This window comes from Protobothrops mucrosquamatus, unplaced genomic scaffold, assembly GCF_001527695.2.
Source record: "Protobothrops mucrosquamatus isolate PMUCROS unplaced genomic scaffold, P.Mucros_1.0 scaffold857, whole genome shotgun sequence".
NCBI lineage: Eukaryota > Metazoa > Chordata > Lepidosauria > Squamata > Viperidae > Protobothrops > Protobothrops mucrosquamatus.
Window position 1 is genome coordinate 290,121 of NW_015387112.1, and position 22,941 is coordinate 313,061.

General features: G+C 38.1%; 1 protein-coding gene across 5 annotated transcripts in view; it reads left to right on the forward strand.

Annotated features, from left to right (window-relative positions):
* OLFM2 (olfactomedin 2) overlaps positions 1-22,941 on the forward strand; it is a 154,773-nt gene that overhangs the window by 57,261 nt on the left and 74,571 nt on the right. For 3 of the 5 annotated variants that reach the window (XM_029284706.1, XM_015819075.1, XM_029284708.1), the window contains one exon: positions 15,445-15,594. In XM_029284706.1, the coding sequence (XP_029140539.1) occupies positions 15,445-15,594 (150 nt within the window). Of the gene's footprint in view, positions 1-11,607; positions 11,648-15,444; positions 15,595-22,941 lie in introns of all 5 variants that reach the window. The other 2 variants (XM_029284707.1, XM_015819074.1) reach the window with 2 other exon arrangements.

Genomic DNA, 22,941 nt, shown 5'->3' on the forward strand with positions numbered 1-22,941 from the left:
CTTTATTATAAGATGGTAGAAACTGGCACCTCATGCAGCATGCCAGCCTCCCTTTTTTCCATTAAGAAATCTTTTTTAAAAAAATTATAAGAGGTCAGGCATCTCAGAGGCACAAAAAGGAAGGACTGCATGCAAATCGCTGCATTAGACCAACATATATATTAAGAAGAAATATTTTAAAATGTCCAAGTATTAAGAGAAAGAAAGGGTAGATCTTCTAGAGAAATTATTGCTTTATGTTCCCTTTGGGAGTGGTCTGTACCAAGCCTTGCCCATCACCGTGCCTTGTGTGGGGGGCTAAACTTGAGTCGCCATGCGGAGTCTTAGCTTTATTTTTTAAAACAGATGCTCATCCACAAAGATCATTGCATCATATATCCCTTACATGCAGGGAAACTGGGAATCAGCCTGGTCTTTCTTGATGCCATTTGTGTCTTAGAACAGATTCAGAAAAATCTCCTGATGACAAGATGACAAGGTATGTGGATAAAGAACTGCCACTGCAATCCAAACAGCTGGCAATCTATTAAAAAATCATTCCCTCTCCCTCATGGAACCTTATTGGCATTTGATGTTGTTCCAGCAGAAGATATGGGGATGGAAATAAGGCTAAATGCAGCCCCTTGATCTCCTGCCTGTCTCTCTCCAGTTGCCAATTTCAAGCCAGCCCTTTTTCTCATTCTGATTTAGCTAGCAGTTGACAGGGCATGGAGTTTTCAAGGCTTCTCTTTGGTCTAATATATTATTCCTTGCACACCAAGCTGAGTGAAATAATACAGCACAAATAATACAAAAGAAGTTCAGAAAGGAGCAAATTGAAGCAGCCATACCTGTGCTGTGGCTTGCCTAGAATCTAAGATTCCAATAATACTAGGATAAATGGGACCAGTACAAAGTCAGTAGCCATGATTTTCAAGCTGATCAGATGTGGGCAATTAAGGTCTTGAGATCTTGGCTGAATTACAATCCTTAGCATCTCTCTTTATTGCCCATGTTGGCAGCAGCTTCTGGGAGCCGTAGTGTAACAGTACTGGGAAGACCACAGATTTCCCATTTCCCTAGTTTTAGTAGACTATTCTTCTGGTAAGAAGTGTAACTCTTAGAAGGTGCCATTTCTGTTTTAAAGAATTGTCTTTGAATGATGAGTGATAGCTTTTGTTTATTCTGGAATGAACTGATCTAGTCTTTCTCAAAGATCAGAACAAGCCCTTTTATATTGGGATTCTGACTTTCTGTGCTGCTTAAACTGAATTGATCCAAGTGATCAATTAATCAACTAACACCTTTTTTATTGGTTGATGGCGTTAATATTTGCCTGCAGCTGTACACCATGAGTAAATGTATGTTTTCTACCATATACATTAATGTGAAGGTGGCTCAAATAAAGGCATGAATGAAACATTGTTATGAAAGAAAGAAAGAGTAGCTGTTTATTTTTACCGTGGTTCCAAATTGTTCCCTGCAATTATCCCCCAAATATTTGTTTTTCACCCCAGTCAAATTTATTCTAATCTTGGGGACTTAGTTACAAGGAAATTTGTTGAGGGGCATTGTGCAGGAAAATATTGATGGGTCTGAGAAAAAAAATCATACCCTCTATACCTAGACTGCTAGATGGCAGTAAAGAAATTAGTAATATGCTGCTATAGCAGGGATGGCAAACCTTTTAGAGACCGAGTGCCCAAACTGCAACCCAAAACCCACTTATGCATCGTTGGGTGCCGGGTGGGTGTGGCCCATTGGCTGGGTGTGGCCCATTGGGTGGGCGTGGCCCATTGGGTGGGCGTGGCTGCGGTGGTAACGGCAGACTGGGTGGGACTAAAAAGTTCAATCAATCAATTCCAACTTTGCAAGATCTTTTTTTTCCCCGCGAGAAGTTGAAATGGACTGATTGATTGAACCTTTTTTTTTTTTTTTGCACACGGCGGTGGAAGCCTAAAGCGAAAAAGTTTTATAAAACCCAACTGAAGGCCTAGGACTGGGGCGACGGCACACGTGCCCACAGAGAGGGCTCCGAGTGCCACCTCTGGCACCCGTGCCATAGGTTCGCCACCACTGTGCTATAGGCTTTCATGACCAGCATCAATGAACTCTCTCATCTAGGTAGGTCTTCTATCAGAAATCAGTTTTCTGGTTGTTGTTTTTTCAAAATGGCAGTTTACCAGCTTTCTTGAACTCAACATGATATGGACCAATCAGAGATCAGCTTGCCAGATTCAAATCTAAGCCCAGTCAGCCCAGTTCTGTTGCCTGTTAACTGCCAAGAGATACATCACAAAGCAGCTCACTCTGGCTTTGAAGCTACCAGCCACAGTTGCTAGTGAAACATCAGGAGAAAAGAAAAGAAGACCATGGCCATCCAGCTACAAAACTCATCCCTGCTTCAAATTAGTAATCTTTAAATAAATCTTTCTTTCCATCTAGTGGTAGCCCAGAATTTGGCAGCCAAGAAATGGTAGTTCAAAATACAGTTAAATGTGTACAAACCGAGATTTGATCAGAGTCACCTGATTTGACTTAGCAATCTCAAATCAGGTTCTTTCTTCAATTTTTGAATCTGCTTCAGTGGAGTGAGTCAATCAAAATTAAGCAAATCAAGCAGGTCTTTTCATTCTGTCCAGTGTTACATGTGTTCTGTCCTGCCAGTTTCCTACCTATTTGTGTTGGGAAATTGCATTCCTTTGCCTTATAATATTGAATTCAGCTTTTTACAGTTTACCACTGAAACTTTTCAGAGTAAGATCTGCACTGCTTATTATTATTCATGTAACATATTAAAAAGGAGGTGCTTGGAGTTGGAAACCAAGTTGTCTTTGTCTAGTGATGGATTGCCCTTGGGTTACGTGTAATTTATGTACCAGGATGAAATTGCTATCTTCTACAAAAGCATTGAAATCAAGAAGAAGCACAGAGGAAATTAATAGGCCTCATACCTTTTGAAGGCATCTAGTTATGCACACAGAGGAATTTGCTATGGAAGGAATTGTCTTCGCATCCTTCAGAGCCATCAGAAGCATTCAACTACTTTCTGCTTTAGAGGCAATGATAATAGACATGGCTCTTTATTCCTTCTGATTTTTGCAGACACAGGATTCTACATGTAGAGACATCTAATTTAGAAATTGCATTTCTTGAGCTGGTTGTTCTGTAAGAGGGAAAGAAAATATTGTAACTTCTCAGCCAAAAACACCAGCAAGTTCAGTAATAGCTTAGCTGCCTTTACTGTACTAATTTATGTGCATATTTCAGGTATTCTCAAATTTTGCAATAGCACAATGCCTTAAAATGATAAATGACTTCATGTAACCCCTTTATGAATAAAACATAAATAATGATATAATACATGAATAACTAAACCATGAATATTGTGACTGACAGATGGCTTTGACAGATGACCAGAAGTATGGGTTTAGCCATCTCTTAAAACTCTCCATGGAATTTGCTTCCCAGTTTATCTGATTAAGCCTACACTGGCTAAGGAAGAGGAAATCATGACACTGTTCCAGCATTGTATATACAAGTCAACAGGCTTGCCAAGTTAGTACTGAAACTTTCAAAAGTCACTGTGGCCTTTATTCCCTCCTTTGTTTGGGAAAGCCCTTCAAGCTTGTCCAGTCAAAACTGGAGCAGGTTTTGCATGGTCTAGCCTCTCCCAAAATTTGCAATCCCAACTTTTGACCCACACTTTGAAAAATTAATTATCCAAATTTATTGTTTACTGGACATAATTATGTATTTTGGAAGTTTTACCTCTTCTGGACTTCATTTAGTTGCACAAAATTTGGGCCCTACACTGTAGCTATAATGGAACAATATAGTGAGAGAGGCTATACCACAGATCACTTTTTAAGATCTGAGTATGTTTACAGTAGGGGCACAAGCACAAATAGAGAAGGTGAGGCAAACATTTGGTCTCCCTAACTGCTAGATTTAAACACACACACACACACACAGAGAGAGAGAGAGAGAGAGAGAGAGAGAGAGAGAGAGAGAGAGAGAGAGAGAGAGAGAGAGAGATCCAAATAGGGAATTTTTTTTAAAAAGAAATACCGTGGTTTGAAACAATAAAGTAGTATGGCTTCATTCTGCTGTGTTTCCAGAGAAATGCTGAATGTGTGAACTGGTTCCAATGTGTGTTCAGGTGATAGTACTCAAGTCTTGGTTCAGCATTTCATTAACTGCATGGTTTGAATAGAGGATAAGTTTCATAGTAATATCACAGAAGCAGGCAGCTGTTCCTCTCCATTCGCCCTTAGATTTGCTACAGGTCTTCACAATATTTACCATATTATTATTCAAGTAGTAATTGCTTGAATAAAACCAAGAAGATGGTCCAATTAAACTGTTTGTGCTGCTTTAGAGATGCTTTTAATTTATGGCCATTTATGAATTGTATTATTAGATTCAAGAGCTGTCCATTGGCATTATTAAATATAGAACATTCACTAGATCAATTTTTTTCATATGGCTAGAGCAAAATTAAGGACTTTTGCTGAGGTGAGGTTCTTGGACTCTCCATTCTCTCTGTCTTTCACAAGTTTATTCATCCTTATCCTAAATCTCAACTATTTCTAATGTTTCCACCAGTCTATGTTGAACATTTAAGAAGAGGTGGCTGGAAATGAACCACCTCACTGGTCAATCTTCATCTCTCTTCCCTGGCCTGAGACATTTGTGGAGATGGATAGAATATGATCACAAGAGTGGTCATTTTCATACCTTTTCTTCTCAACTCAATCCCAATTCCCTCAGTTCCTCAAACCTCTGTAATGAGCTTCCAATAGGTAATAGGTGGGCATTTCAGGAAAACCATACAAAGACCACTGAATTTGTATGGAGGCAGTGAGTTGCCCATGCATGTCTGAAATCATTTCAAATTTTAGATTTCATGAACATGCAATTGAACATTCCATGACCAATTATACTGCAAGGCTGCCATACGTGCAATATACTATATATCATGGGTTTCAAGACAAACTAAGAAACTAAGCAATGAATCTACACAAATGGGTCCATAAAGTCATCAGGAGTCAAGTTTGATAAGCAAAGGTTTTACCTTTTTTATATGTATATATCAAGTGTTGTTTAAAATTTTCCCTTAAGACACAGTAAGTTCTTCTGGTATTCTGATGCCTATTGTAAAGGTTTTAATATGCAGTACACAGATATGTGCCTGCTTTTCATTCATAGAAAACTTGTGAGGTAGCCCCTGGATCATTTAACAAGCTTCATAACTGAAGATTTAAAACTGTTTTTCCCCCCTGTATTAATTTGAAATTCAAAACATTTTATCATCTTAGCTGTCTAGGGTACCAAGCAGAAAACAGTCATATTGTTTGTTTTGCAAATTGTAGTGTCTTTGAGGTGGGGAGCTCAGAATTGTTGGAGAGGGGAGGGAGAGACAAGATTTACAATTTATATCAAAACAATATTTCCTGTCTCTGCAGGTGTGTCCAGGAGTAGAGGGTGAGCATACTGCCAGTTTTTGACAAACAGCCCTTTTGCAGAGAGTCTATGCTCTGGTAGCACAATCCACAGGTGAAATGCATAACTGAAATATATGTTCCCCCATCCTCCAACATTTTTCTTATATGCCAAACTCTGCTGGCAAAACAATTTTTGCAATTGTATCAAAATTCAACATGCCAAAGAATCACAAAGACCCAGTCTTTGTAGGAATGGAATTTCAAGCATTAGGAAGCAATATGGAGAATGTGCAGGATTGTGTGTTAGATAATACAATTGTTCCTGCATCTCCTGGCTATGGTTCCTCCTAGTGGCAGATCCAACCTGTGCCTGAGCCAAAGAGCCTTGTCTAACTATTTGAGCACATAGCTACCAAATAAGTGGCAAAAAAAGGAGTTGGCATGCTAAAGTCTAAATTCAGTATGAGAATTCATACAGTATATCAGCTATGGTGGGAGAGCCATGGGTTCAAATATTAAATTGCCCTCTAAGATGGTTTGGGCTAAACTACTTCCAGCTCAAAGTTTCATCAGCCATAAATTGTTTGATTATGTGCCATAAAATTGATGTTGAATTCTTGTGATCACTTAGATTTTCTCCATGATGATCTGTCCCTAATGTGGTCCTTCAGGTCTTCCAGCAATGCAATCCATCTTCTTTGCTGCTGGTCATCATCATCTTCTCTTTTGTTCCACTTTTTCCAGCATTAGGATCTTCACTGGGGAATTAGATCATCACATAATGTAAGCAAAGTAGGATAATTTGAACCTGGTCACTTGTTCCTTGAGTGAGAAATCTGGGTTGATTCGTTCAATGATCCATTTGTTTGTTTCCCTGACTGTCCATTCTTAGAAGTTTTCTCCAATACCAACATTTAAAAGCATCAATACTTTTCCTGCTCAGCTCCTTCAAAGTCCAATTTTTGCTTCCATAGAGTTTCACAGAGAATACTATGACTTGCACAGTTCTGATATTTGTAAATATAGACACAACACAGCATTTAGATTTATTTTCCAAGGCCTTAATCATTGCTCTACCAAGTGCTACTCTGCAGTGTACTTCTTGACTGCTTGTTCTTTAATGTTGATCGTTGGACTTCTTGTTCATTTAATGTTGATGGTTGGATCATAAAAAGTAGAATCTATCCAGCACTTCAAGATCTTCATTGTCAATTCTAAGGCTGGTTGTTCTCCCTGTTATTAATTTGGTCTTCTTTATATTTAACTATAATTTCATTTTATCACTGTGTCATGAGAACAGTGCAGGTTATTGATGTTTCTTCCTCCAATTTTAAAACTGCATTCATTTGCTTCTAGTGCAGTTTCCTTTAATATACAGTATATTAAATATATAAATTGAAGGGGAAAGTATACAGCCTTGCCACACTTCTTTGCCAATCTGGAGCCAGTCTACTTCAACACATTCTGTCCACACTATGGCTCCCGACTACATATAAGTTTCCATTAAGATGATGAGATGTTCCAGGATTCCCATTTTCTAAGCACATTCCACAGCTTAGTGCGATCAACAGAATCAAAAGGTTTCTATAATCAAAACACATGTTGGCTTATTTTTAGTATTCCTTGGCTTTCACAATTATCCAGCATCAGCAATAATGTCTCAACATTTTCTAAAGCCAGATTGAATATCTGGCCTCTTGTTTTCCATATAGAGCTCTAATCTATGTTGGATGATCCTAAGCATTATTTTGTTAGCATTGTAATTAACGAGACTGTACAAAGGTTGGAACATTCAGTGAAAGCTCCTGTTTTGGTATTGGAATATAAATGGGTCACCCCCAAATAGCAATAGCACTTAGACTTACGTACCGCTTCACAGCGCTTTAAGATTTCATTTATTCGATAAGATAAGATAACCTTTATTGTCATTTTTATACTGTGGGCACAATGGCACACATCAAAAATGAAATTTAATTGCCCACTCTCAAAGTGAAACATACATGACACACACCTAAACATACTATGAACAACATATGTATAGACCCACATCCCTACATATACATAGCAAATAAATATTAAATATTGTCCATCTTGAATATATAACAGAAGGAGGAAGCTTTAGAGTTCGCAAGGTTAATGCTGTATAGTTTTTATAACAGAAACATGAAGTTTTTAACTTTGGGGGATGTCAGCATGTCTATTTAGTCTAGAGCCCTGCTATCATGCTGAGGCTTTATGAGGGAATTCCTGAATAATAAAGTAATTTTTTTAAAAAAAGTATAAGAAAAAATGTTCAACAGAAAGGTCAGAAGAAATTAAAGATTAATACATTGAAAATTATATTAACATGGTTAAAAATAGAATTATTATCCAAACTACCTAAATCATTATTTCAAATTATTTCAAATCACACATAGACTAGAAGAACATTTTTTGAAACAGTTTGAAAGAAAAAAAGTATCCAAAATAAACACATCTCATATTTAAAAATTCACCGATGTTACAGTAATGTAATAGGTACTTTGAAAAGATTTATGACCTTGAAAAATAAGGGTGACTTTGAGATTATTTATTAAAGACAAATATTCAAAATATAGCTTAAAGCATAAGTATATAACAAGGAATAAATTAATGGTACAAGAGTACTAATTAAAAAATTGTGGACCCAATAATTTTGCTACATAAGTTATGAAAGTTAAATGATAAAAGCAGCACCTTAAATTTATTTGCATGTAGAAAATTATTAAATGAAGTTCATATAATAATAGTGGTTCCTAAACCCCAGGAAAAAAAATGGAAGTCAATATGTTAGGAATATTAGAGAGCCAGTTTGGTCGAGTGCTTAAGGCAACAGGCTAGAAAGCAAGAGACCATGAGTTCAAGTCCAACTTTAGCCATGCAAGCTGGCTGCATGATTTTTGGGCCAGTCATTCTTTCTCAACCCAACTCACCTCACCTGTTGTGAGGTAAATAGGAGGAAGAAGATGGTTGGCTATGTTGGTCACCTTGAGTTATTTGTAAGAATAATAAAAGCAGGATATAAATAAAAAATTAAAAAATCTTTTGAAATGTGAATTATTATTTTTGCTGTGGTTTCTACTAGCTAGCAAATTCAATATTAGGACTATTATAATATAATTGAAAAGAGAGTTATTAAAATTAGACAAAAGATGCCATTTAAACACATTTTGAGGAAGAATGAGGAACCTGAATAAAGGAACTCAATGAATGGTTTCAAGGGAGTTTTGCAATTCCCCAGATAAATTATGAATTAAAAACAATATAGCTGGTTAAATTAAACATATAAAATATAGTTGAATACCACTTAGATTTTTACTCTAGAATACTGTACATTGTCAGGAGCAGGTCTTAGGGAAAATTATTGATGAGTCAAGACCAAAAAAAATGAAATTATTTTCACGCACAAAGGGCTAGATTAAAAAAGATCAATGTGCTCCTCAGAGTCTACAACTCTGGTATTGTTGTGCTGGATTCTTGTCTCTCTTCCTCCTGCAACTACATTCCTCAGCGAGGCCTCCTTAAGAAATTGAAAAGAATGCTGGGAGGCTAAAGAGAAGAGAGCTAAAAAGAACGATGAAGCTTCACAACATATATAGAGAGAATAAAAAGGTCATGTCATTACTCACCACAGGGGTCTAGCATGGCCTACAGCAAGTGGGACTAAATTTAACCATAGCAGCTCCATAGTTGCAAAGGGAATCAAGCAAACTTCAGGAATTTTGTTATAGTGGTATGGTTTAGGAAAGGGCGAGATAGTTAAATCAAGTTCTGTTTTGTTGTAGATGAGAGGAGGAAGATAAGCGGGTAGTACTTACTTGGGATGAAAAAAGTGGGATGCCATGCTTCAGAGACAATAAACCCAGACCTTCCTGTACCCATTCAAAATGTCAGAGGGTTTCAGGGCTTCAAAAACATTGTTCTTTCCCAGATTTCTCATCTGCTTTACAATAAAAAAGCTGGGGTTAATGATTCTGCAAAATAGTTCAGATCTGAAATGTATCAAGCTCAGAACATAGTCAATGAGATGGAGATGGACCATATACAGTTTGACATGTTTAGCACATTATACACCTTCAGCCTGCATATGAAATTGCAGTTTATTCTTATGGGGGAAGCCCATTTCCATTTTCACAAGACACAGAATGAAGGCAGTAACAAAATGATTATCAAGGAGGAGATTTAATTTATTAATCCTCTTTGGGCCATTTGCGGATATTTTTTTATTTTGAGGGGGACCATTTTCTGATACCATCTTTGGAATCTTTCATTTATTATTTGTTTCCACAACACCCTAGATCAGAGGTCCCTGGCCTCCGGTCTGTGGACCGGCAGTGGTCCACAGCATGCCAGCAATCAGGCCATGCAAACAAGCAAAGCCCCATCTGAGGGATGCAGGCAGCACACAAAACTATACCCCTCCGGTCTGTGGAAAAACTTTTCTCCACGGAACCGGTCCCTGGTGCCCAAAAGGATGGGGACCACTGCTCTAGATCACCAATTAGCACAGTTTCCAGATTTCTCAGACAGCACCTACCTCTAGGCTTGGGAAAATCTGTTCTAGAACATTGTATCATTCCAAGATATTTGGGACTGGATGTTGGATGAAGATGTCCATTAGTGAAATTTTCCACGATCAATTTCAGACTACTGAAATAAAATTTGATGCCATTGCTACTAGTACGAATGGAAGGAAAGGGAAGCGAATAGAATAATGGAATGGAATGGAACAACAGAACAGAATACAAATAAGTATAACAAATTGAATGTAAATAATAAATAATGAGCACAGCTTAAATGGATAAAAATTAAATGGGCCTTTAAGAAAGAAAACAATTTTTAAAAGTGGCATGTTTAATGATCAAGGGGCATGCTTATAATAATAAGCTGACAATTAACATAAATTAATAAATGCCATTGTCACATTTTTTTTAAAAAAAAATACAGGCTTCTTTGGATTACAGAATTTCATATGGAGGAGGAAACGGAACCATGCAATCTCAACAGCCTGTAATTTGTCTCAATTTCAACCCAGCTAGCAAATATTTACAAGAATGAAATGTGTGGCATTGACAGGTGCAAAGCTGGGAAAGATAAGCTGAAAGAAATGACATCTCCTCTGATGGAGGAGCTACCTGTCTTGGATGGTTTTATTATTATTATTGCAAGGATTTATTTTACGGATATAGTCAATAAAACAAATTTTAAACAAAACAAATTTAAAAATTAGAAAACAGACAACCAGAAATAAACTAAAAATACAAATTCAGAAAGTAAAGAAATAATAAGAATATTTATACGTATCAGTAATAACTGATTTATTTATTTATTTTTGTAATAATATACTATATACTACTATAATAATATATAGTATAATAATATACTATATACTACTATAATATATTCAGTACAAAATATGTTAAAATGTCATAGATGGTAAATCTCTGCCATAGTAACACACATTGCTGCATCTTTTGATTAGTAGAAAATATTACCTTTTCTAAAACAGATAAATCACACATTTCAGACAACTTATTCCTTGACATCTGGAACAATGTAATATCCTTGCCCCCTGTTCTATACAACTATTAGGAATTATTCCTGATAAACAATCAAATTCCAAAGCTTTAATATGTAATTCAACATTACATTAAAATCTTTACATTTAAAGATTTTCCCATAAAGCTACTAATATACACTATCGTACTAAATGATCACATATCGCTATCATGTGGGTCAGTAAACACTCAAATTTTTTACACTGCCAAGAATACCTCTAAGAACCTACATCAAATGAGAGATAGTATTCACTTTAATAACGTTATTTTTATCCCACAATGTAAAGAAATGTTAATTCATCTATTAAAATCCAATTCAACCCTTTCTCAAAGTCTCAATATATTTAATTCCACTTATTTAAAAACACTTTAGCTCCAGATAGTTAATGTATTAAAAAAAAATCACAAAAGCCATCTCTCTTCATATAGTAGCTGTATTGATATTTAAGGGATCAGCGGAAATTAACAAGATTTATCCCAATTACTCTTCAAGTACAGAATACTTTCCAAAACCTTTATAAAATTAGAGAAAAAAAGAGGAATCTTTCACATGCTAATGTATAGACAGGCAGACATTTAGAAATAATGGCCATAGTCTAAATTAGCAACACAGTGTACAGATAGTGTTCAGCTTACAAGAGTTCAGTTAGTGATCGTAGAACGGCACTGAAAAAATTGACTAATGACCATTTTTCTCACAGCCGTTGTAGCCTCTCATATGATCAAAATTTAGATGCTTGGCAACTGACTCATATTTATGACGGTTGCAAGGCCCCAGGATTATCACTTTTTGTGATCTTCTGACAAGCAAAGTGAATGGAGAAGTCAAATTCATTTAACAACCGTGTTACTAATTGAACAACTGCAGTGATTCACTTAACAACTGTGGCAAGAAAAGTCATAAAATGGGGCAAAACTCATTTAATAATGATCTCACTTAGCAACAGAAATTTTGGGCTCAATTGTGGTCGTAAGTCGAGGACTACCTGTATTTCACAATACCACAGAAGATGTGGCCCTTTGATCAGTGAACCATCTTCTCACACTCTTGTCTTGATGTGAAAGGTGGATAAGCATCTCCAAGGATGCTCATGATTTCCTTTTTTATACTTTGTCTTTCTGTACATAGACTGGGATGAGTAATCTTTCCATTACAGGATTACGCTCTGTAAAATAAGATATGACTGCACTATTACAAAGGTATAGGCCCGTGGTGGCGAACCTATGGCACGGGTGCCAGAGGCGGCACTCAGAGCCCTCTCTGTGGGCACGCGCTCTGTCGCCCCAGTTCTAGGCCTTCAGCTGGGTTTTATAAAACCTTTTCGCTTTAGGCCTCCGCTGCCGTGTGCAAAAAAAAAAAAAAAGGTTCAATCAGTCAATTTCAACTTCTCGCAGGAAAAAAAAAAGATCTTGCAAAGTTGGAATTGATTGATTGAACTTTTTAGTCCCACCCAGTCTGCCGTTATCACTGCAGCCACGCCCACCCAATGGGCCACACTCAGCCAATGGGCCATGCCCACCCGGCACTCGATGATGCATAAGTGGGTTTGGGGTTGCAGTTTGGGCACTCAGTCTCTAAAAGGTTCGCCATCATTGGTATAGGCATATAAAAGTAGTTTCCTTCATGTTGCGCACGACTCCCACTGACTTTACAGACATGTTCATGTAATTAACAGGGCAGCAAAACAGAAATGATTTGCCATTGTTTTATTCAATCCTGGGGTTCCCTGGGTGTCTCTCACCGAAATATTAATCAGACCTGAACCCATTTAGCTTCTGAAATCAGAGAAGCTCAACCAGATGCTGCCACCTGCTGAGACGCTATAAGCGCTTTGAAATCATGTTTTTTACCATTTTATTCTCCACCTGACTCGAACAACTGACAGTCTAGACAAGGCTCACACCACAGAGATTATTCAAGAAACCATGTTGAAGGCTGGCTTTATGCGCCCATAAAGATAAATCAGTAAATTGTATTGAGCCGTTGCAAAGAAGTGGTGACATTTATAACATTCACCTATTTTGACAAAAATGGGTGAGAGAGGAAGTGTACCTATTCTGCATGAAAAGAAACCAAATGATTTCCCTGAAGTGCCTGCATTCTGCCTGAAGGGAGTATTTTATTGTTATTTATGAAAGGAACAAAGGTTTGCCCTTTAAAGGCCAAGAAAGTAATTTCACAGGACAATTCAAAGTAATTTAACTTAGAAAGGACAATAACTACATTCTACAGCCTTTACTCCTTAGTAAAGTAATGATGCACAGAATTGTGACAGCATTATGATTTTTTTTTAAAGAAAGAAATCTGGAAATTATAAAATCTCTTTCTTTTCAGGTAGACAGAGGGACCCTCATTGAGAGTCAAAGGATATAATACAGTTCGCTTGCTTGCTTGCTTGCTCGTTCATTCATTCATTCATTCATTCATTCATTCATTCATTCATTCATTCATTCATTCATTCTGCTGAATGAATTCAGGCACACTTGACTCGAAACTGACTCTGGGCAGCTCACCGTATAAAACAATAACAAAACAAACTGGGAGCTGCTTGTTCTATACAATAATATAAACAAAAATACATCTAACAATGGGGCTCCCTCATGTACACATGGTTTAGTTTTATTCAGAATTGTATTTACTCAAATGGTCTGCTCGGTAAATAATTTTTTGTAAGAAATTATTCATATATAAGGTTGTTATGGGGTCTCTCTCTCTCTCTCTCTCTCTCTCTCTCTCTCTATTGATTCAGGAACTCTAATTATGAATAGGTCTGATCAAAAAATCAGCAGAATGCATTTGTTCCTTGATACCTACACTTTTCAGAATTCTGCAATGCAGTCTTCCAGAGAAAGAATGAGTTCTTAAGCACAAGAACATGGGATATTAAAATGTATTCAACGTCACTTCTGCTTTGATTCCAAGTAAATTTGGGGGGGGGGGAGAGAAGGAAAAAACACCTAGCCACCTTTTATTGGTTGTGGATGATGCCACTGTTCAAACACATATCATGCTATCACACAACAGTACTGAATTTTGAATGCTAAATACAACATGAACACTGTAGCTATCCCATACATCCCTCAATCTTTTTTTTTTTTTGACTCACAGCTCAAAGATAAGTTTACAGGCATTAAACATGCAAAGCATACTTACAGGGGGAGCTGTTCATGGTTACAGAGAAATGTGCAGTCCACTTGATCACTGCCTCATTCCTATCAGTGAAAGCAGAGATCCAGTCCAAGTTATTTGGTATGTGTAGGAATCCTGTAATATGAGGATGAAAGTTTTAACTTCTCTGTTAGGATAATTGGTAAGTAGAGTCTGTCCACATTTCTGTGCGGATCAAGAAGAGTATGATTCTTTGTCATTATTTTTCTGATCTTCCTATCCAAGATTTTTAGTTCTGCTTGAGTCCAGCTGTGTATCTAATGACTAGAATTGCCCAGGTGTTAATTGCCTTGATCATATTTTCTCTGCTGAGTTTGGACTTTAAGTTCTTTTTCACTCTCATGATATATTCACTTCTAACCTTCTTGACAACAAGCATGCTTGATGTTGTCAGTGTGAAGGGTGTCCAGGTATTTGTAGTAATCTTCATCCAGACTCTTGATGTTTTTCCATAGGGCATCTTGATTTCTTCAATTTTTTATTTATTAAATTTCTATGCCACCCATCTCACTGAGGTGACTCTAGGTGGCTTGCAGTCATACGATTAAAATATCATATAAAACATTAAAAACAATAAATAAGAATCATATGTATAATTTTCATTATTTTTCCTCTGTTGCTAATAGGGCTGGCACATTTTCCAATTATTATTTATTTGTTAAAATATTTTATGAATATTGTTATTTATATTAGCATTGAATGGTTGTACTGTTCTTATTTATGCATGAGTCAATAAATATTCTATGAATGCTTTATGATTAATTATATTAAAAAATATAGGAAATATTGATAAATATAACCCATACAAACAAAAGCTCTTTGGAGGTTCTCTAGGATTTTTATAAATGGGAAGGAGTCCTGAGAACAAACAGTTTAAGAAACACTGCTCTAGATTAATTCAGAACCATCCTGGATGTGCTGGGTCATCTGTGGTTACCGACCAACTTACTTCATGATACACGATCACAACTTTGTGAGGATCTTTTTGTCTTTTACCCGTTTGTAAGAATAGTTGTAGTAGCAGTAGTAATCGTTGTAGGGAGCCCTATACCTGGTTCCAGATACTTTGACCCTTGAATTATTCAGTGTTTGTTGTCCCATGAACATCTGTGGCATCACCGCAATGTCAATTTAAAACCTCTTCAACTTCTTATTTAGACGTCATAACGCTACTAGTTTAGAAGTGTAATATCGATACAAAGGGTCACCCTTTTGGATTGCTAGCTGCACCAATCTTTATATTCAATGTAATCTGCTTTCTTTCTCTCCACAGACTCTCTTCCAAAGCCCAGATGAAGGTTGGCAGGTCTATACGTCAGCTCAGGCTCCAGATGGCAAATGTCTGTGCACAGCAGTTATCCCTGTTCAGGGCACCTGCTCGCGAGACCTGCGTAGCCGGCAACTACGGCAGCTCATGGAGAAAGTAAGCAAAATGTTTCCTATCTGTGGGAGAAGGTGGCTTAAGCAATGGGAGCCTTTAGATTTGTTAGGGGTGCCAGTACATGGAGTTGTGCTCCCGTGTCCTTTTCCTGTTCTCCTTTCCTCCACTTCATTTGTAACTGCTGGGGATTTAGCCCTGATTTTATAAGATTGAGGATTAAGATCTGGCGAAATCCAACTGAGGCCTGATGAAGAGAAGTTATTATTCTCCCAAACCTGGAAAGTGGCAGCATGATCCAATCTAAACAGATCTGTGGCCTGATTTCATCACCTACCCTAAAATCTTGGTGACATTTATAGAAGACATATTTGGCATTTCTTGAAAGGAGTTTGAAGTGCGCTCCCAACATTATATCCTCAAAATCATTCACCCATGGTCATTAAAAAGATTCTTCAGTACCTGATTCATGAAGGAGAAAGGATCTTGCCATCAAAGTAGGACTTCCTTTATTGGGCAGAAACCACAAAACAGCTAGTTCAGGACCAAGATTTGACTAAAGTTCTAGACATCTATCAAAATTTTCCTGCAGGATAACAACTCAAGGGAAATTCACTTGTGCCACATTAAATTTGAGTTGAGTGCTAATTGCTGACTTCATTCCTAAGGCAAAATACCAGGAATGAAGGCAGGGCAAAATATGCTGCTATACTTGAGTTGTAGCTCACAGACTGAATGAAAGCACATTCATGTGGTTGTGAAGAGCACCCCATCATTGAGGAAAGATTTTTTTCTGATGAAGACTTGAACCACTCCTTATTAAGTAACCTAATCATTACACAACACTGGGTATCACTGGCTTCATGCTGTTGCTCACATTTCTACAGCCACCTATTCTGGCTGTATCAACTGTGCATATATTCCCATGTGACAATCTCTTGGACTTTGCAAATTCTAGCACACAATGGTTTCACCCAGTGACAACAGTGATGATAATGATGATGAAGATAATGACACAATGATAATCATCCCTGCGATTGTATTGGTGAATAGTTAGGGAGATGGTGTTTCAAAATGCCACTGGAGAAAAGGCTCTGCCAATGGACAACAGTCTTTACCCAATTTATTTATTTATTTATTTATTTATTGAATTTATATACCGCCCTATCTCCCTTACGGGACTCAGGGCAGTGAGTCCCAATGGTACCCAGAGCATGTCATTCCAGCTGGATCAGGTAGGACAAGTAGACAATTGGGGAGCAGTGGTGTCATATGCACTCAGTAACCACTGCCAGTGCATGCCTATGCCTTTGCTTTCTGCACCAGTTGAAACTTCCAAATACTCTCCAAGGGCAGCTCCATGTAATAGTCCAGTCTGGGGGTCACACAGCCATAAGTAACTGTGAATGGGGTCCCCTGGGTTCAGGAATGGACACAACTTATACACCAATGTGCAAAAGCTGTTCTAGAATGGCTGCCATCTACTCATTTAGTGGGAGCTGTAAGTCCAGGAGAACTTCCAGATGGCACACTGGGTCTGTCTCGGGCTGTACTAGTCCACTCAGAACCAAAGATAGAAGATCCAGGAGGCCCAAAACCCCAGAGCTACTCTGCCTTGCTTGGGGTTGAACTTAAGCCTGTTATGCCCCATCCAGCTTCACCACCCTCCACAGCCTCCAGGGACTGAGACAGAACCTCCATGGCATCACTCAGGCAATCCAAGGTATAATTATAAAGCTCGGTATCTTCAGTATATTAGTGATACCTCACCCCAAAACCCTAGCAACTTCATGTAGATGTTAAACAATGCTAATGCCATGACTCTATCTGCATTTCCTCAAGATGCTGATGGTCCATTTGCAAATGTCTTATTCCAAACTGCATGAAGAGGAAGGTGGATATGGGGGACAGTTAGGGTGGTGCTGTGGTCTGAGAGTTAAACTAGGACCTTTCTGCATGAAACTCAAGGCACACACACCCCTTTTTTTTTTATTCTCCCCAAAAGCGAGAAAAGTAGTTTAGGCTATAGAGATTATATATAGTTCCAAGTCACCCAATGAGTTTCATGGCTAAGCTGAATTTTGAATCTGGGTTTCCTTGGTCCAAATTTAACTCTCAGACCACAGCACTACTCTGACTGTTCCCCATATCTACCTCCCTCTCCATGCAGGCGGAGTTTGGAATAAGATATTTGCAAATGGACCCATCAGCATCTTGAGGAACAGATTTGGAGTCATGACTACTAGTTGGAACTAAAATATATCAAAGAATTTGCGAAATGCCAATCTGGGCTCTCATTTAGACTCTCTTCCACTTTTTTTTTTTTAATCACTGGATTCCACCCCTGCCCTTTACTCATATTAGACTGGCTGGAAGCTGAAGTCTTTGATCTTCCTGGGAGTGGGGCTGCTTTTTTTTCTTCCTCAAAAGGCAGCTTTGCCTCTTAGGATGCAAGGGAGAAGTCAGAGAGCTTCCTTTGTCTCACCTTCTTCTCTTTAATGAGATGCAAATAGGGCCTTTATGGTTCCTGGTGGAGCAGCGGCAGCCGGCCTCACGGCAGGATGAGCAGTAAATTCCCTTTCCTCAAGATTAATTGCCTTAAAATCTCATTACCAAGGCAAGACTGCTTCCCATTGACTTTGCACGTGCAAATAAAGTATTTATTAGCCAAATAAGGATCATGCCAATTTACTGTTGCAATTACTATGGGTCTTCTCACCAGGGAATTGCAGAGAAGAATCTGTTGAGCTTCAGCTCAGCTTTCGTGTAGCTTCAAAAGCTTCAGGACGGGCCAGGATATGGCAACTTGGTGAAGGAATGCACATCTGCCTTGGCCTATATGAGACTAAGAGGAAGGGGAAGAAATTAAATTTCTAGACCTCTCCATTTTTAATAGTGGAGTCTTTGAGGTAGTAGCAATGAGGATTAATTGGTTTACCCTCTTACGACATAGACAAAGTGAGTGTTCGAGGAGAAGAAATTAAGCATGTCTATAAGAGTTTATAAAGACTGGACAGATGGAGAGAGGGAAAATAAAGGTATAGGAGGGAGGCCTGGTCTTCTGTGTTTTCTATTCTACCGGTCAGTGACTGGAATTAAATAAATAATCATTGCAGCAGAGAGGAAAATTCTGCTATCAAACAGAGAAAGGGGACTATAGGTCTCTTTTGATGGGTAAAGAATTGCAAACCCACCTGGTTAATTGCAAGCAGAGTATAAGTGCTGTGTCCCATTCAACACAACAAAACCAATGGACAGACCCCAGCTCCCCTCCATGAAGAAGAGAACCCAGGTACACACACACACACACACACACACACACACGTGTTGTGTCTCTTTGGGGTTTCACCCTTCCCTTTTCTTTTCTGAATAAAAGTTCAAGCAGAAATCCGGTGGTAGTTGAAAACTGCTGCTGCAGTGAGAGAGATGATATTTTCTCATAAAAAGCAATAGAGAGGAAAAAAAATAAGGGCAATACCTTTATTCAGTCAGAGTGACAATTTACAACCTTTCCAAGAATTCTTCATCAGGCAAGATCATAAAAGACAGGGGAAAGAAAAGGCAAGGGGGGGGGAGAAAATGTTGGTGATCTTCCAGCTGGACTCGTTTACTTTGATGAGGTGAGTGAGAACCTCTGGATCTGAGTTGGGATCTTATTGGGTACAGTTTTAGATTCCATTGTGGCAAGTCCTTTCTTTAAAAAAACAAAACGAAAAATCATCAGTTAAAGTCAAAATAGTTTCTTTCATCCCTGTGAGATAAACAGTAGAAAACAGAGAAATCAACAGATAGATTTAATATTAACAAAGTATAAGCTTTTGTTTTCCCACGTAATAGAAATTTTCATTTTCTATATAGCAACTTGTGGTCTCCAGTTCTATACAGATTGGATTCATTCACCCAAGATGTTTAATCTAGTTACAAATTAACTGATGGGGGATGGGAGCAGATATAATACAAGGAATCATAATACACTGATGTACAATGGTGTAAACATACTAAGTAACTCCTACCACAACCACCAAGGTTGATTCTAACCAAGCTGAGCATGATACTTCAATGCATCTGCTAAGCCTATATGTAACCCGATGAAGCGTGTCATTAAAACTAGAATATCTTCTCACAATTACTACACTAAAACCAAAGTCTGATTCCCAATCAGGTCAAACTATGCAATTTTCTGCTAGTTACATGAAGCCTCTTGAAAAGAGCTAATGGTTGCCATGTCATTAATAGCATATTTGAGGAAAATATTTGGCTTGGACTTTAGTGAATAGAAAATTCAGATTTCGGTTTCACGGATTTTAAATGAGATGAATTGGAGAAAATTCCAGCTTGAGATTCCAAGAGACCACTTGAGTAGACAATCTGGGCCATATAGACAAGCAGAAAGACTGGGTATAATGCAGGTGTTACCATTCATGGTTTGGACTAATACCGAGATGGCAGTATCTATACAGGCGGTCCTCCCTTAACAATGGTAATTGAGATGCCAACTCAGCGATGTCATAAATTGTGACATTATATGATTGCATTGATTTAGGCCAGCAATTGCAGCCGTTCTGGTTGCTGTCATTAAGCAAATCCTGCACAGTTGTTAGGAATGACGTCACATGATTGCCATTTGTGCCATCCTGCTGGCTTGCCCATTGACTTTGTCAGAAGCCAGCAATGAAAGTTGCAAATGGTAATCGTGTGATAGCAGAATATGGTGTCTCTCATAGTTGTAAGCCAGTTGCCAAGCACTAGAATTGCGAACATGTGACTGTGGGGACATGTCAGGCATGAAAGACCAGGACCACACTTAATGTTCCAATTAAACTGATTTATTGCTTATGCCTATGCACACAAATATATTCATTAGCACTATTTTGGTGCTAGATAAGAGGTGATGGAATTCAGGAGAGGTTGGACTTAGTCTGTTTGTAGCTATGCAGAGATTGTCCAGACTTTCAAATTCAAATCTTGATGTCTCTGTTAGTGTCTTCTCTTCTTCTTAATCTAGCAGCCACTATCTTGACTGTAGAGCAGCTCAACTGCAATTTCATTCAGGGCTCTTGGGGGTCTGGAGCCTAAAAAAGAAGAAAATTATTTCTCAAGAATTTTGACACAAAAATCTTGAGAAATAAATAATGCAGGTTAATAAAATGTCACACAATCCCCATTTCTGACTTTACTTGGGAGGAGAGGTAAGAGAAGGGAGCCATATATTTCTGATCTTTTTGTGTTCTGCCTAACATGAACACATTGAAAAATATGTCTGAATGGTAAAGGCAATAAAATATGCTGCCAAGCATAACATAAAGCCCTAGAGTTTTTTCTCCATTCAAAACCAAGACAAATTACTGCCCTGTAATCATCATATAACAGAGCTGGGGGTGGGGGGGTGGCGGAAGTGTTCAAGAATAATATTTCAATAAATAAAGTAAAATATGAATGAGCTAATAAAATATTAAATACTTGTTACAACTTGATATTGTATCCGGTCTTAGCCTTTGCACATTAAATCAACAGAGCAGTTTGGGAGAACCTTAAGAGGTTCACAGAGAAGCAAGCAGAATTGCTGAGGATGATGGGAGTTGGACTCTCCCCATTCTGGATAGTTGGGCGAGGCCTAGTTGTAGATTTGTTTTGGATGCATAGAAGATTTCCAGATAATAAACGCTTGTTAGAAATGCATGCACAACATGAAATATGCATCCATGCGTGCGTGCATGCACACACAGGCACATTTCCAAGAGTGATAAACCGTATCATCCTGGTCTGCATACTTAACCTCCTTACTACATATATTTTTTATCACTTTTACTTTATGTTAACCCTTGTAAATACATTAAAAATATCTCTTTATCTTTCTCTGGCTTCTGCTCTGCATGATTAGCACTTTCCTACCATTACTATCGTCATTGCCTTTCTCTGTCATTGTGGCTTGCTTCCTGGGCTTATTCAAGTTTCAGAAGGAGATTCTCAGAGCATTGAGGTGACCACAACATACGGTCCCTGTCTGGCAGTTCAGGCTCAATTAATGTGGCTGAAAACGCAGGATGGGGAGAAACTGCCCAATAGAATATGCTGAATCTTTTGTTGCTGGAACAGTCACGACTACACACCATCAGTACTGAAGCAGCCACCCATTGACAGCACCACTCCTGCATGCTCTGAGTCTCCCTAATAGGGACAGGAGAGAAAAGCAGATAATGTTCTCAGCAGACAAGGTAGTTCTTCAGCCTGCCTTTCCAGGTTAGATTAAGAGAGCAATTTCAGCCCTATTGATCACTTAAACTCAAAGCCTATCAGCTTTGAGATAGGAAGGTACTTGCCAATAGATAGGAGAAGCCTAAGGAATGTTTAAAGCAGGAAAACCAAAGTGAAAGGCAAATAAGTACAATTCTTAAAAAGCAGTTGTATATTACAGATAGTCCTCAGCTTACAACAGTTCATTTAGTGACCGTTCAAAGTTACAATGGCACTGAAAAAAAGTGACCTATGATCATTTTTTCACACTTATGACCATTGCAGCATCCCCCATGGTCACATGATTTACATTTGGATGCTTGACAATTGACTCATATTTATGACGGCTGCAGTGTCCCAGAGTCATGTGATCTTTGTGACCTTCTGACAAGCAAAGTCAATGGGGAAACCAGATTCACTTAACAACTGTGTTATTAACTGAACAACCACAGTGATTCACTTAACAAATGTGGCAAGAAAGGTTGTGAAATGGGGCAAAACTCACTTAACAAATTTCTCATTTAGCAACATATTCAACTGTGGTTGTAATTTGAGGACTACCTATACTAATTCTTAGTGATCTCACAAAAAGCCTCTTCTTTCCACTTGTTGAAGTACTGGACTACTTGTTTGCAAGGTTAGAGTTCTTTCAGGGTGAGATTTCCTATTAACCATATTTTTCAGTAGCTATACCTTTAAGTGTTTATATGACCCAAATTAGTTAGTTAACAAAATTCTTTATTAAGAATTTACTGTGCTCACAAACAGTACTTAAGCAACAAACCTAGTGGCTGAATTTCTCTCAGCCTGTGAAATTTGATTTTTTTTTAAAACCTGGGTTAAGTTTTTGGGGTTCAATCCATTTGGTTAATTTCCATTTCAGCATTCTCTGAAAATCCAGAAGATAATTATCTAGGTTATGTTGAAACTTAAAGACAAGCAATTGAAATGGCATGAAGTCCAGGCTGTCCATACATTGAACTTACTCATGTCTTACTTCAGGAAGCAGTCTTACCAGATCTCTGGGTTCCATCCTGAAGCTTGAGGTTTGTGATTCATTCTTAGGGGAGAAATTTAATTCAGGGCTCTTTTTTGGTCTGGCACACTTAACAGGCTCAGTGGTAGTGCAGAAGCAAGCTGGCCTACATTGGCACGAGG